Source organism: Cupressus sempervirens, chromosome 11, assembly GCF_028749045.1.
Source record: "Cupressus sempervirens isolate cs-2001-9-10 chromosome 11, ASM2874904v1, whole genome shotgun sequence".
Classification (NCBI taxonomy): domain Eukaryota; kingdom Viridiplantae; phylum Streptophyta; class Pinopsida; order Cupressales; family Cupressaceae; genus Cupressus; species Cupressus sempervirens.
In genome coordinates, this window is record NC_143128.1 from 504597454 (window position 1) to 504613103 (window position 15650).

General features: G+C 35.4%; 1 protein-coding gene across 1 annotated transcript in view; it reads left to right on the forward strand.

The window, feature by feature from the left end:
- Positions 1-15650, forward strand: part of LOC149530580 (CBL-interacting protein kinase 24-like) — a 224291-nt gene that overhangs the window by 182210 nt on the left and 26431 nt on the right. The window contains exons 11-12 of the mRNA XM_089810240.1: positions 7330-7446; positions 7823-7879. Coding sequence (XP_089666366.1) covers positions 7330-7446; positions 7823-7879 — 174 coding nt within the window. The remainder of the gene's footprint in view (positions 1-7329; positions 7447-7822; positions 7880-15650) is intronic.

Sequence of the window (15650 nt, forward strand, 5' to 3'; positions counted from 1 at the left end):
TGGGTCCAAGCTTATGGGAAAATTAAAAGGGGTTTTCTAAATTTTAATGTAATAACATTTTTTATGTTATTATTATATTCTTTTATCCCACATTGAGCGTAGAGCCTCATTCTGGAGTTGAGGAGTCTTTATAAACAAACCTTGTCTTCCTTCAAGAGAATGTTATGAGAATTATTTAAAACCAGGGTTTCTACAAATTCGAGAAGAATTCAGACTGTGGAGGACGTAGTTTCTTCAGAGTTGATGCAATTTGAAGGTGTGAAATATCACCCGAATTTTGCCTGTGAGTTGGCTTCATCCAGAAGTCAATATTGTGTTTCAGTAGGAGAAAATTGGATGGATCTGTTTGCAGATTTATAACAGCAGCTACAGTACCGTGAACAGTGCGCTACAGTGTCGTGAACAGTACGCTACAGTACACGTGAACAGTGCCGTGAACAGTACCGTGAACAGTGCCCGTGAACAGTGACGTGAACAGTGCCATGAACAGTACCGCGCTACAGTAAATTCAAAATCAGAGATTTAATATTGCAGATTTTGATAGGCGCTGCCTAGAGAGGGAGCAATCAGCAGCGTGTTTGCATTTTGGAGTCAAAAATCAGGTTTTTTCAACTATTAATGCTGATGTTTTTTTTATGTATTCTTCCAACAATAAACATTGTATAAATTGTATGAGCCATCTGAATAAATGAGTTCGATCAGCATTATAATTAGATTTGAGTTATAATTTTGGGTAAATTAGTTTCAATATTTGTATTCTCTTTTATAAACTCAAAAAAAAAACCAGAAGCAGCTTGAAACATTCAAGAACCAACAAAAACAATCATTACACTCAGGGAAACAAACAGTGATCAGCATAGAGCCTATTTGGGGTTCTTACAGTTTGGTGGTGGTCATCCTATACGGAGCTTTGGATATAGGTTCTGCTCCTGGTACTAAATCTATGGCAAAATCAAATATCCGAGAAGGAGGTAATCCAGGGAGTTCCTCAGAGAATACATCTTGATAGTTCTTTAGATAGGGATATTTTTCTTCAAATGATTCTTTTAGTTTTTGCTTAATTTCCCCATCTTCATAAATATAATCATCCCCGTATGTGGTTTCCGTTAAATCTTCAACTTTTACTGCAAATATTTCATAGCCTTTTCTTCCATACCTCTTAAGCTGTATTGCTGAAATTTGTTGGGCTCTTACTTCATGTCTGACCCCTGATATACTTGTGGGCTTGCCTCGGTCATCCATGCAATTTACTGTTTTGGCATGGCAATCTACCTTAGCCTTGTGTTCGCTGAGCCAATTTATTCCTATAATAATGTCATACGATCCTAATGGTGCTACGTATAAATTCAATTTTGTGGAAAAGTTTGGAAAATCAACCTGGGCTTCAAACAGGCATTGCTCTACTCTGGCCCTTGTCTAGTTCGCATATTCAACTGTCCACGATTTTTCCATAAAACCAGATCTTTTTGGAAATTTACTTAATAATCTAGGTGAAATGAAACATTCTGTTGCTCCAGTATCAATAAGAATAGTTACGGGGTTACCATAAATCTTACCCAGTGTTTCAATGGGTCCTATCTACTATTCTGCCTGTCTGCTATCAAAGGTTGCGTGAATTCTTTGTTGAAAGACCTGTTGTTGTTGCGGTAAGGATGGGCGTTGTTGCTGATTCAGGTTAGGGCACTGTCTTCTAAAGTGGTTTCCTTTGCAAATAAAACAACCTCCCGGTGGTCCTCTTTTCTCATTATTCTTGTCATTTTTGCTTACATGAAAGTTCCCTTGATTATCTCTGGTTCCACTACTTTTGTTTTCAGGTTTGTTGTTCTTAAAGTCCCTAAACTATTTCCTTGGTGGTCCAGATTCAGCACCTTCTGAATTCTAGTTGGTCTTTCGCTTATTGTCTCAAATAGAATCATCCTTTTTAACCTTATACTCTTGTCGAACAACTTTTTCCAAAGCTTCTTCCATGGTTTGAGGTGCAAGGACATCTACAACGCCCCCTATTCTGTTATTCAATCCCATAATAAACTTTCTTACTTTTAGATAGGTATCCTGTAGATAGGGTGGTACGTACTTAAGTAGCCTGGTAAATTTCTCCCAATACTTATGAATTGATAATTCCCCCTGTTTCAAATTTTGAAACTCCATGAGTTTTTGGTCATAGAAAGTTTGAGGTAGCCACCGTGTTCTAAATATGTTAACAAACTTTTCCCAAGTAATGTCGGTAGACCTAATGTTCAGTTTCACCATGGTGTTTCCCCACCAAGTTGTTGCTTCCCCAGTGAATTGATATATACCCCAGATTGCCTTAGAGGTCTCTGAAAAGTTTCGGATCTCAAAGTATTGTTCCATCTCTGTTAGCCATGCTTCGGCTTCTTCTCCAGAATCAATACCAGAGAACTTAGGAGGCTGAATTTTCTTAATGTCAGCTGATAAGTCAGCCACTATTTCTTTTTTCTTCTGTTTATCAATTTTCTTAGGGGAGGGGGTTCTATTATGTTCTGAGACTTCAGTCTCGGCTCTGGGTGTTTCTTGCATTTCCTCGCGATGTTGCCCCATCTGGGCTGCCATCTCGCTCATTCTTCTATCCATAGCTTCTAATTTTAGTTGTGTTTCTTGCAGAATTTGAAGTAATAGCTTGTTAGGGGTTTGATGGTTTTCTCAAACTATCTCTCGGTTTTCCACATTCTCGTTGTTACTCATATTGTATTTCAGGAATTGCACCAGTTAGTTTACACAGTTATGCTTATGGTTTAGTTTTTGTTGCTCACCTAAGCAAAGAAATAGTGTTATTCCCATTGTTTGTCAAAATCATTCTTCAAAACAATATTCATTTTCATTGCACAACTATGCTGATCTTTAATTTCAATAATCATATTCATTGCTTGACAAAACAAATTTACAAAATTATACCCATTGCTCGACAAAGAAAAACTTTTAATTAACATTGCTTGACAAAGCAATCCTTTATTTACAAAATTCCTCTAATGAGGTTGTCTACATTCATAGAATATGTTTATCTTTGTTTTGCAACTTTTGGCTTTGTTTGGTACATGTCTCGTATCATCCATGATTTATGAAAATGAAGGAGGGAATTGCTCTGCTGAGCGTTCCAAATCAAAATCAGTTTATTCTTGTACGCTTCCTTCTTGGCAGGAGTCCATCGAATCCTTTCCTTCTTCATTCGTTGTATGGCTTGGTTCATTGTCTCATCATCTTGAGGCTCAAAACAGCAAGAATAGTTGTACTTAGTCATATTCTTAATGAGGTATGGGAAAATAGGATGTTGTGTTTTCTTGCGGGGCATTCTACGTACTAGCATCCTGTATTTGTTTTCATCTTATTAAATTTCAAGAATGTGATGTGCCCTAGGTTCAGTGTTGAACCCAACGCTCTGATACCATATGTAACATCAGGTTTTTCTAGAACTACTTTCATCACTTAACTAATTGATTTGCAATTCTTTTTTTTTTTCACATTACTGAGTTTTCATTACATATCATATTCGATCAATTCAAATCTAGACTAAATGCTGAGATTAAATCTAACTAAATTCTGAAATTAAATCTAACCAAATTACTGAAAATAAATTTAATTCTATTACTGAATTTGAATCTAAACTAAATGCTGAAATTTAATTCTAAACCTAAAATGCTGGAATGAAAAGATGTATTTAACATGCTACCAAAAACTAACTAGATTTTTATGATAACATCTATCTTTTCCAAAGAAAAAATCTTTTAGCTAAAAAATGAAGAATACTAACTTAAAAGAAAAAGAAACATACTGATTTACTTGAGAGACTTTTCCAATTAATTGTCCAAGCTTTGACTTTGGTGAGAGGAGAAGCATTATCATAGGCTTAACCTCCCAACCGCGAACCTTTTTACTTATCCACACAGGTTCTAATTTAATAGAATGACCCTCCCTACCCTGAGGTCTTGCTTGGGACGTTCATTGATCCAGTCATCGGAGTACTCGGGTGGGTTGAGGTTCCAACAGCTATTCAAGTGAATAATTGAAGCATCAGGACAACAATGTGATCTTTTTGTTGTGGCAAATTTGCCTATTATCACCCTGGCCAGGGATTTTAGAGGTGGGTTTTTATAACCTGATCTCCACCACTCAGCTCGACAATTAATTATCAAATTGGAATTGCATGAGCTAAAAAAAAATGCTTTAAATTTATTTGAGTAAGTTTTAATTACTGACTATATTTTTGTTTTTCCTCTAATAGGTTTATCAACATCTTAACACCAAAATCCGGGCCATCAATTGGTGACTCACTGGTGCTTGTTCTTTTATCCTTATTTGTAAAGCTAGCACCTTAATCACTTTTCTGGCATTGGACAGTGGTATTTCTTGATACTATCTCAGTTATTAGAACTTTTATCCAGGGATTAAAAGAGGAGTTTTAGTTGTATCTACAGACTTTATTCTTAATCATTTGACAAGCTTTAACTAATTATACGGCTGGACTGAGTATATGTTTGTATTTACCTATGGCTTCTCTTGTTACTGTTCATGTGGTTAAAATAAAATTATAAACTGAGTAAAAACAACTACTCAAGACATATTGACATAAGATATACGACTTGACTCATTATTGGAAAACATAACTCAAAAGACAAAGCCGGCTCAGCATTGATAAGAATAGAGGAAAAGAAATAAAGGAAATAGTATTCTGTCTCTTACGTGACATAGATTCTGCAGTGGTTGACACTCCTGAGCTTTATACATCCTTCTCAGACTTCCACGGGCATATAAAAAATGATAGAATATAAAAGACGGATATAGAATGACAGACGGCTCCTTAGCAAATCAGAATATGCATTTCTTAGAGGAAAACGTGAGGAAAGGTAGTCGGTTTTGAGTGATGAAATACGACAAGAATAAGCGCTATATATAAAACTATGCTTGTCCTTACGGTTGGCTGCCGTTACAAGATCACATTACAAATATATTTTCTTTAAAGATCGAATATGGAAGAAGACGAATTAGAAGTAAAAGAAGGAAAGAGGAAATGAAGGGTCAAATTAATAGTATTATTTTATATTATTTTGTCTTTATTAAGTTTATAAATATGTACATACAAGGTGGCTTATTGGATTAACATTTTAATGTAATGATGCCATCTTGTGTTTATATATTTATGATTTTAATTAAGAGAGTAAGATAACGTAAGATAATATTATTATTTGATAATTTAAATTAAGGTAAGAATTTTTGTTTATAATTATTATATATATATTTTTTAAACTTTAATTTAAGCTCATGCGGATTCCACTAAGATATTTTGTTGTCGAGTCTTAATAAACTTGCCAAGGTGATTTTTAGGTCAAACCTGTCATTCTTGATGACTGGATCTTATGTCCATCCCATTCCGATGACCTCATTTCGTAATGCTTGCCCTCTTTCTTCGGTCTTCATCTTGCATCCTTTAAAACAACATTCTCGCCAAACCATCAATTCATGATTTATGATTTGTTAGATAAAATCATTAGGAAATTTCATCATAAACACTAACTGATTCATTGTAAATGTACAACGGTTAAATTTAATTGACTTCATTTCACATGAACACAACGGCTAAATTTAACTAATTCTTTTTCATAGGATAATTAAATCGATGCAATGGCTAAAAATAATTGCTTCAATTTCACATGAACATGAATAAATAGACAACGGCTATAACTACCATAATAAAACAACGACTATTATGAACTAATTTCACTTGAACATTAAAATTATTTTTGGTTCAACGGTTATAAAAAATTTTAGGGCAAAAATTGGGATGTAACACTCTCAAATGGTCACGCATGTCTTACAATGTCATGCTGGGTCTTCCGACTCCTCACCATTAAATATGGTAGTTTCTATTTGTGTGGAGTGGTTGACATTTTCTTCCGTGATTGGTACCCCCTGTGTTCTTAGAAGTAAGTGGGTTAGTTGTTCCTCTGTGCTCCCTTGGTATTTCTCCAATATCGGCAGGTTGTGAAGCTGACCTTCTCCCATCGTCCTTATATCTACCTTGGTGGAACCCATACTCCCTCCTTCTTGGGGTCTTTGACTCCCTTTGCCCTACTCTTACTTCGTCGGATATAGCCATCCCTCTTATCCGACATACTGTGTTTTTGAATAAGTCCGTTGCCTCTCCTTCCAAAATTTTGTCTTCGTCACTGCTTTTAGAGTGTACAGATGGCTTTGTTCTACACGACTCGCTTCCCGAACTATCAGTGTCTACCTTTTTCGAGGTAGTACCAAGTGTTGATTCTACCTCGGTGATGCTATGAATTGGCAGCCCCTCCTGGTTCTCATTGGGTTTGTGAGGACTATGGGACCCTTCGGCAAGGTGTTGCAGCTTTCATTGTCTTTCTATTTGTTGCTGGATTTGTAAGGATCGTCGTACTCCAACTTTGTTTTCTTTTGGCTATATCTCCTTATCACACCTCTTGTCCTTATTTGGCAGGAGGGGCATTAATTTTTGGAATTACCGGCTTTGCGGCATTTGTATCCCGACATTCCTCCTCCCATCACTTCCTTTATTGGAATAGTTGTACTATGTGTTGTCTTGGCTGTTCTCTTTGATCAACCTCTCTTTCTTCCTCTACTTTTACCAGCCTAAGTGCTATTATGCTCGAAAAAATCCCTAAGAGATCATACATGACTTTGTTTACCGTGAGTTCAGCCTATACTGTACTGGTTAGAAGATCCCTCTACTCTGCTTCCTACTGTACACATTGGTCCCCCACTATATACCACACTTGGACAAGATGGTGGGTCAACGACACCAGAAATGTTATATGACAAGTTCACCCACAAGATATGGAAGTGTTTGCCACATGTGGAAGTGATCTTAGGATAGAGACTACATATCACTAGAACCAGTTCAAAATTAACTAGAGAACAACATAAACAACTATAAAATAGAGAACATACGACAATGGTAAAATATTACTTTTATTGCTTGTACTAAAATATTACATTACCCACAATACCAATATGTCCCGTATTGTTCCGAACAATCCCTACATATAGCACTTCAGTTAGTTAAGGAAACTAACCGTCAGACTCTTTGGTACATCTTATTTCATAAGATGTCTATTATTATTCACTAATTACTTATTACTGGCCTACAGTTGCTTTAAGAAAAACATACTTGCAGTTCCTAAGAATATGGTCTCTAATGACAATCATGGTAATCTTGAGAAAAGATCCTTTTTTGGATTTCAAAGCTTTTATTCTTGTTTTCTCGTTATTTTTGCTGGATCTATTTACAACATGTGTATAGAAGGCTTTTTTGAATTTACTTTGTTTAGGCATTTACAGGATCATATTAAACGCCAAACAAGGTTCATTTCTGAAAAGCCAGCTAAAGAAATTCTATTGAAATTGGAATCAGCTGCAGAGTCTATGGGATTCAAAGTTCACATTTGCAATTACAAGGTAATTTTATTGTTGGATATTAAAGAGATTATTTTCAAGCAATTTGGTCTGGGGGCATCTCTAGCATAAGAGGTTTCCATAAACAAACATTGGATGTATGGCTAAATTGACATGTACATAGGTTATGACTGCAAACCTTTTTAGTTGTATCATTGACACATATAAAGGATTTGGCTTTCTCAGAACCATGGATAATATATCGGTTAAGGTAGAAAAGTAGATACAAAGCCATTGAATTCTCGGCAGGAAACTTTTGTAGTATGAGATGGTTAGCTTTGTCGAACTTAGAAAAAAATTGAAGACAGGATTAATCTGTGTCTTATTCTCATGTAGTTTAGTAATTCCTCAGTATTTTTTGTTGGATGTTCATTCACAGATGCGACTTGAGGGACTTACTCTAAACAAGACAGGACACATATCTGTTGCTATAGAGGTGATCATTTCATTTCCCATTGTCAATTTCTTCATATCTCAATGTTGATAATTCCTGTTAGCACTAGCTCAATTATATTGAACAAATTCAGGCTTTGAATGGTCATGTTCCTGTACAAGTAGCTAAATGGGTCAATGGATAAACCCAAAGGCTGAAATAAAAGAGTTCTACAATTTTGTGAGTTCAATGATAGTAAGTGTGATGTAATATATTATGTGTGGATTGGAAGGGAAGTTGAAATAGTTTATAATAAGCATGTAGAGGCTAATTTGGTACCTGTTGGTATCAGCCAAGAGGATAGCATTACATTAGCTTGAGAAATAAGACTGGTACTAAGTAAAGGTAAATTTATAGCCTAGAAATGTGCCTAGCTGAATGAATGAAATAGCTGATATACTTTCATGATTGAGTGGAATTTTAGAATTGGAATTCTAACTTGAAGTCCCCACATAAGTGTGATGGCTTGATTAGATAAACATATCATAACCAAGAAAGTGGCCGCTGCATATTATATTATGATTGGTATAGAGGTGATGGTCCTTTAATGGCACCCTTCCACTTTGAAGCATTACTTAGATGAACCATGTGCTAAATAAGTAGCTGCAATAGCTTGAGGGAATGTGAGTGTGTTCAGAGAAGCAGACATGTGTGGTTCCCATAATTTTAGATCCATTCTACTCTTCAATTTCGTCTGAGATGAGTGGTCTTTTTTAGGGCTTGGCGTTGCACATGTTTATTGTTCACAGTATGTGAATTTTACATTGCTTGTAACAACTATAACTGGTATATTTTTATGTTGTGGTTATACTTGTGATGTCAACTTATTTTGTTATTTAATTGTCAGCTAAACATGGTAAATCAACAAATGGCTGTTACCATACTTGTCCAGTGATTATGTTCTAACTGACAACTATTGGCTCTTTAAATAGAACTTTCACCTCTAGGAAATAGACACTGACGTCATGTTCCTCTCTATTTAACTGGACACTAATTAGAAATAAAGCATCAAGTGCAATATTCTTCTGAAATCAATTCCCAATATGAATTGTTAACCCACCTCATATTACAACTGTTATTATTTGTACTCTTGGGTTATAGCAGTTGGCATATAGTGTTCTGCAAAGGTGGGCTCAGTTATGTACACATGTGATTTATGTGGTATTGCCACTAATATCCTTGACCAAAGTTTTCAAACATGGCCAAACATTCTTTCATCCGCCCAAACATCCATGCGAGTGTTTTCAACCATTATTTATTTCTTTCTATTCAATTCAAAGATATCAAACACCTTAATGCTCCATGCCTATGCTTTGGACAAGGAAAACTCCAACTCTTCAAACTAAGTTCTAGCATGCACTTTTAGATGGCAATGCCATTGGTTGGTTTGGCCTGTGCATTTTTCTGATGACCAAACCATTAGAGATCTGTGCCTATGTTTAGAGGACAGGCAAATACTAAGAATAAGTGCGTTTTAACCTTCACAATGCGACTTGTACTTTCCATCCATTCACTACATTTGCCTGAGTGTTGGGAAAAATCAAAAGAATGTTGCCTCTCTATATTTAGCCAGTCTGAAAGCAAAGCAAGGGCTTAAAAGCATGTACCTGGTGCCTATATATGAATGCAATTCATCATTCAAACTCAAAACATTTTTTTATTCATAGCATAGTATGGCAATCCATTCTTCTTATTGCAGCTCTGCAGAAGGTTTTCGGCCACTGTCAAGCATTTTTAAGTGCAGATATCAAGAGTAGCAACAGAACTTAAAGATATGCCAGTGGTATTCTTTCCTATTCTCTTTTACTTCCAATCTATTCTGTGCTGCTACGGAGTCTCGGACTGAATTTTCATCTTTCCAGGCAATTGTTTTTCACTTTCCACTTCCAGCAGATTGATTTTTAATGTCCTATAAGCCTGGGAGAGTGAAGAGGTCGCTATTCAGCAATGGATTTGCACAAACATATGATAAATCCTAAAACAGTGTTGTCGAACACTGTAATACCATTAATGGGATGCCCTACATGGTCACATGAGTATCCTGGATTTGAAAATGAGTGACAGGATTAAAGAAAGGGTTTTCGTTTACAATTCCTGGAGTTGACATCACCTTTGGAATTATTCCTTAGCTTGTGATGGATCCATAGTGGTCAGAATTTCAGTTTGCTTCAAACAATATGGAGGATTAGCAGATTGAGGTGTCAGCACAAAAGTAGTTTCATAATCATGAAAGGCACTTGTCTGTGACTTGCTATTTTTAGCAGAGGAGGGTAGTTGTCATTTCAGGTTAGGTTCTATTCCAGGCAGTGTACTGGGGTATATTGATAGGCCACTTCAGTTGGATGTACTTCCTTATTGCTTTAGAGTAGATTTTGTTTAGGTTATTTTCTTTTTGCTATTTTATTAAGCTTTTGAATACGTTTAGTTTTAAAGGTTTTCTTATCCTAAAAGGTATTCATTATAACCTATAAATAAATGCCTCAGGTATAGAATATTTCTTAATGAGTTTTCCATGTTTGTGTTGTAGAAGCAATTATTTAAGCTAAAAATATGTGTTTCTGCAGTTGTAATTTCATGAATTGAATTAAAAGCAGATCATATCAAGCCAAGCTTTGTATTGATAATATTATCTATTTAGGTTTTGGCCTTACATCCAACATAACCTTTGAATCCCTAGAATTATTCGAATTGATATTCTTCCAAATTTTGTTTACAGGGGAAAGCTAGACTTTATAAGCCTATAGGAAATTGTGTTTGTTTGTGAATGGATAGCTTTTTTTCGTTCAATATTTAAATTTTGTTTGCAAAGCTTGATTGATAATAATCCAGTGTACCCATTTGAGGCGAAAATATAGGCACCTAATCATGCGAAATCTTGTCTAATGTGCATATCTGTATATCATATCTAATGTGCATATTTTTAGATCTTATCTAAAGATTTAGTCCAGGGTTAGTTTGATTTTAATTTTATTCAATCTCAGGGAGCTTCTCCTCATAATTTTAAAAGAGATTTAACTGCAGATACTATTCTATTTTGTATTGTCTTGCAAAATACAACTTAATACACTAATAAAATGGAAGGGAGTTCCCTAGCCACCTCTTTAAGGGAAACACCCCCAATGGATGTTTTTCTCTGTACTTTTTAGGTGGCAAGTGGGAGGTCGTAGGTAGATGTCTCATTTTCGTCCCGATGTCCTTTTCTTGGAAATAACAGGCTCTTTTTTGGGGGATTGGGGGTCTCTTGGAATGCAATAAAATAGCGTGATAGTAACAACACTTGATATGCCCAGGTATTTACATTTGATTAAGCTATCTCCAAACAGTTTGAGCTTGATTGCTTGACATCTATGCCAACAAATTATCTATTCATATTGAGTATTAGTGGAGTTGGATAATTGTCGCTTCCAGTACTACACCACTTTATGAGTTATTGCTGTTGTACTCATCTGAAATTCAAACTCAATATCCATTTTTGTCATCAATTTGTTAAAACTTGTATGTAAATTGTAATTTCATAATAATTTTTTCCATACAAGTTGTCCTGGTTTAGTTTTTCAAATTAACAAGTTCTTGCAGATTGTTTGAGGTTAAATTACTTAAGATAAAAATGATGAAGTCTGCGTGAATGATTATTTCAGTTAGAAAGGATGAAGTCCGTGTGAACTATTATTTCAGTTAAGACTGATGAAGTCTCTATGAGAAGTAATTAAGAGAGTGTAAGAAAAAGGGATGAAATTGTAATATGGAAATGATCAAGGATTTAGTTTTAGGAAACTCTTTATTTTCTAATAGAGTGTTCTTATTTGATTTCTGCCACTAAAGGACAAGAAGAATGGAACGAACTACCAAAATAGGATAAACTTGCCTCTTTGGGAGGGGATTATATGGCATAATTTCTAAGAGATTTTGTCATCTTGTATTCCATCACCTAGATCAGAAGAATAATGATTTATATGAGTGAATGGTATCCATTGTAGTCAACGGAAGTCAGTTTGATGTGGCATGAGGTGGTAATGAGTCAGAAAAGGAAATCACTCCATAAAGAAGACAAACAAGTCAACAACCAGTCAGAAAAAGGGACAGAACGTTGCTCAGTCAGAAAATAAGACTTCAGCCAATCAAGTTATTGAACTTGTACCAGCATGAGAAAATCATTGAAGTCAAAGGAAAAGGAGTGGACTTTTTGCAAAGCTTTGTTCTTTTGTTAACTGAAGTCAACTTGTGCGCCTGAGGAAACAGCAAAAGAAAGTGCAGCTTTTTGGTATACTCTCTTTTATAAAAGCTGACAGTGCTGTGTAAATCATGCTCAGGTGAATTATGTCTAATTAGTATCTGGTCAGCAGAATAAGTCGTGACATAAGAAGTTGAAGTCAAAAAAAAGAAAAAAAGAAATATACTACTTAATCATCATCTGGAATTTTGACAAGTCTATGAAAATTGTGTATAAAGAAAAAATAAAACTAGCATATTTTTTTATTCTGTTTGTTATTGTCTGTAATTAACTGTCAAAGAGATAAAGTTCTGCCAATGAGGGGAGTTTCCTCCCAACTGCAAAAGTCAGTTTGTCATGACATAAATTGGCAATGTCCAGTCAACATAAGAAAGGTGCTATAAAAAATTTGATTGATAGAAAATGGTCAGCAAAAGACTATGTGGTCAGTTAAAAAACAAAAAATCCTCAAAAATTAAAAAATAAAGACAAACGATGCCTAATTAGTGGCTTGTAAGTAGGGAAATCATTCCAGACTATGTTCCATCGAGTTTCCAAGACGGGGACAGCAGGGGACAGCGGGACAAGTTTCCGGGATGGCAATCACGGGGGACGGAAAACGGGGACGGCTATATAACAATAGGAAAAATTAAAATATATACAGAAATTTCAAATATTTATATGAAAACATGGATAAAACATGTACTTATACATAATAGAACCTTAAAATATAAGAATCAACAGAATCCACATGTCAAATTTGCCTTACTTTGAGAGTCAAAGTCTAATTTGTTCTAGAAGTCGAAGTCAAAGTCCTCTACGTGTCTCCAAGTCTCCGAGATGTTTCTAGGACGGGGACGGCTGAAAATATACTAGAGACATGTCTCTGAGTAACACTAATTCAAAATGAAAAGTAAATTTTGCAACACATTTATCCTTTCAATTGCTCATGCAAGGTATTTTATTAGAAACAAGAGTGAACACTGAAGATTGATGCACAAATTGGATATCAAATACTCCAAGATGGTCATATGTACGTTTTATATGATTGGATTTTTCACTTATAATACAATATTTTTCTCAATGTCATTAAAGCATCAAAAGATGATAAATGGTATGTTATTGTGAGTTTCTTGCCAATTATAGTTCCAATTGAATTAGTTTCTATGCCTCTGTTGTGAAAGCAAATCTAGAGATGGTGGAGATGATATGCAATGTATCAAATGGCTCTAAGATGAGGGAGTTATTGTTTTCATCAACACAAGTCAACATGAAGAAATATTGGATTCAAAATGTCAAGTGATTGTCAAGATCTCAAAAGGGTCACCACAAAAGCTTCATCAAAATCATTTAGATCAGCCTTCTACAAAGTCCATTTTTCCCTAGGTTAAAATAGCTTGTCACCATTGTCAAAGAAAAGAGTATAAGTTTTTTTATTTTTAGCTAGAACAAGCTACTTATAGCTATTACACTATTATTAACATCCTCTATTTATAGCTTGGCATGCAATGTACTGTTTCCGTACAACTGCCCTATTCTCTCTGATATCACCGTAACATAGCACTATAGCATTGTAACATTGTTGGATTGTAGCACCATAGTACAATAGGATCATAACATCGTAGGATCGTAGCACCTCACCCTAGGACTATATAGTAAAACATAGGAGCTCACCATAGCACTGCACGAAAAAGTCGTTTTGCCTTATGACCAAGTTGTTCTCACCATAGGCCCACACTCCCTTATACTGTGAGCACTTTCATATAGTGGAATGGTGTAATGTCCCCACTTTAGTAGTCGACCAAGTGTGTGTGCGTTAGCCTAGTTCTACATGGTTCCGAGGGCTAACAAAGGGTTTGAAGGGATTTTGGAGTGTTTTGGCCTGGTCATCTCCAGTTTGAGCCAAAATGGAGTTGATTTAATTAGTCTCAAGCATACCTACTACTTTTAGTAAGTCAGCAGGACATGGGGGAAGCTAGTTTTGGTGATTGAATTTGATACTACTCAGCGAGAGCTTTTTGATGAGCTATCACTCGTGCTATTCAGAGTCCGATAGCTAATATGTTTTTATGCCTGGAGTATTATTAAAGTAACATTCAATTTAGTTGTAAAATATTAAAGTGTTACTTTAATATTAAATTTTATGAGAATGTGTGCAAATAAAAAAGGGGCACCTAAGGGAGACATAAGTGATTATTTTAATATGTTTTAAATTGCACATCTTTTATCCCACATTGCTCATGTGAGTTGAATCAACTCTTGGAGAAAGAATAAAAGGGAGCGTTAGTGGCTTCATTTGGCAAGTTGAATATGAGAAGAAAATTGATGTGTGAGTTGCAGATCCATTCTTGGCATTTGAGGACGTCTATCCTCTCTTGTGACATTCTAGACGTCATTCCCTTGGGGTTAGGCCTTTGGAATTCATTGCTATCAGCTTCATTAACAGGGAGATTGGGTGCATTTCTAGTTACAGACGGATTGGGTGTTTGCTCATATCATTCCCGCTTCTTGTCCGATGCTTATGCCATTCTAAAGGGATGATTTTATGAGGGTCTTGGAGTGATTGAAGGCAGATTTTACTGTAGCAGCACTGTAGCGCAACACTATTCACGTTATTGTAGTGTGACACTATTCACATCACTGTAGCACGATACTATTCATGTTATTGTAGCAGCAAGATGAGAAGTCATTACTGGAACATTGTGTTATAAAGATGGAGTAATTACTGAGTTGAAAAGTCTGCTATTTATCTAATTTTATCAGTTTGAAAATCAATATTATTTCAGCAGTAGTTCAATCTTTAGTTTGCATATTATTATAAATTCCTTCTTGTTCATGTTATGTGGTTTCAACTCGATGCAAAGACATCAAAACAAACAAACATTTTATTTCCGAAGCCATAAAGAGGGTTTAACATTTAACAGAGAAATTAAGAGTTGGATGCAAATTATTTGACTAAATTCCTATCAACAGTTGGTTCAGTTTTTGGGCATTTCTAGGGTGCCCATTACAAATGGTATTATCTTTGCAAATTATCTTGGCCAAATGGCATATGTTATTGATAGATGCCAGATCTGTTATATAAATAGTGGATGTTCGACACTATTGGTATGTGAGACTTGCAAAGATAAATAATGACGCCACAAACAATATGTTGAGAAGCTTCGATTATAAATAAACACAATAACAAATATTTTTGCGCCAATACAATTTTGTCTTCGAAAGAAGACTTCACAAGTTTGAAGCACAATGTGAAATATTAGAATGATATCTCCAACAATAGACTAGGGTAGCTGCTAACCACTGAAACTGCGGAGGATCTTTCACCTTCGAAATAGTGGACAAGCTAAACCTGCAACTGGAGTTTGCATTTACATATAAAAATACATATCATATTCTTACAATTACAATAGACTTGGCCTTAAATATGGCTTCAAGTAAACTTCCCGAAGGAGTACAAATATACTGACATGGCCAAAAACATTACTGACCCAAGAGGGGCAATAATAACAGAAACTGAAATAGGATGAATAAACCTGTTGGGTGGATATTTTGCAACCAATA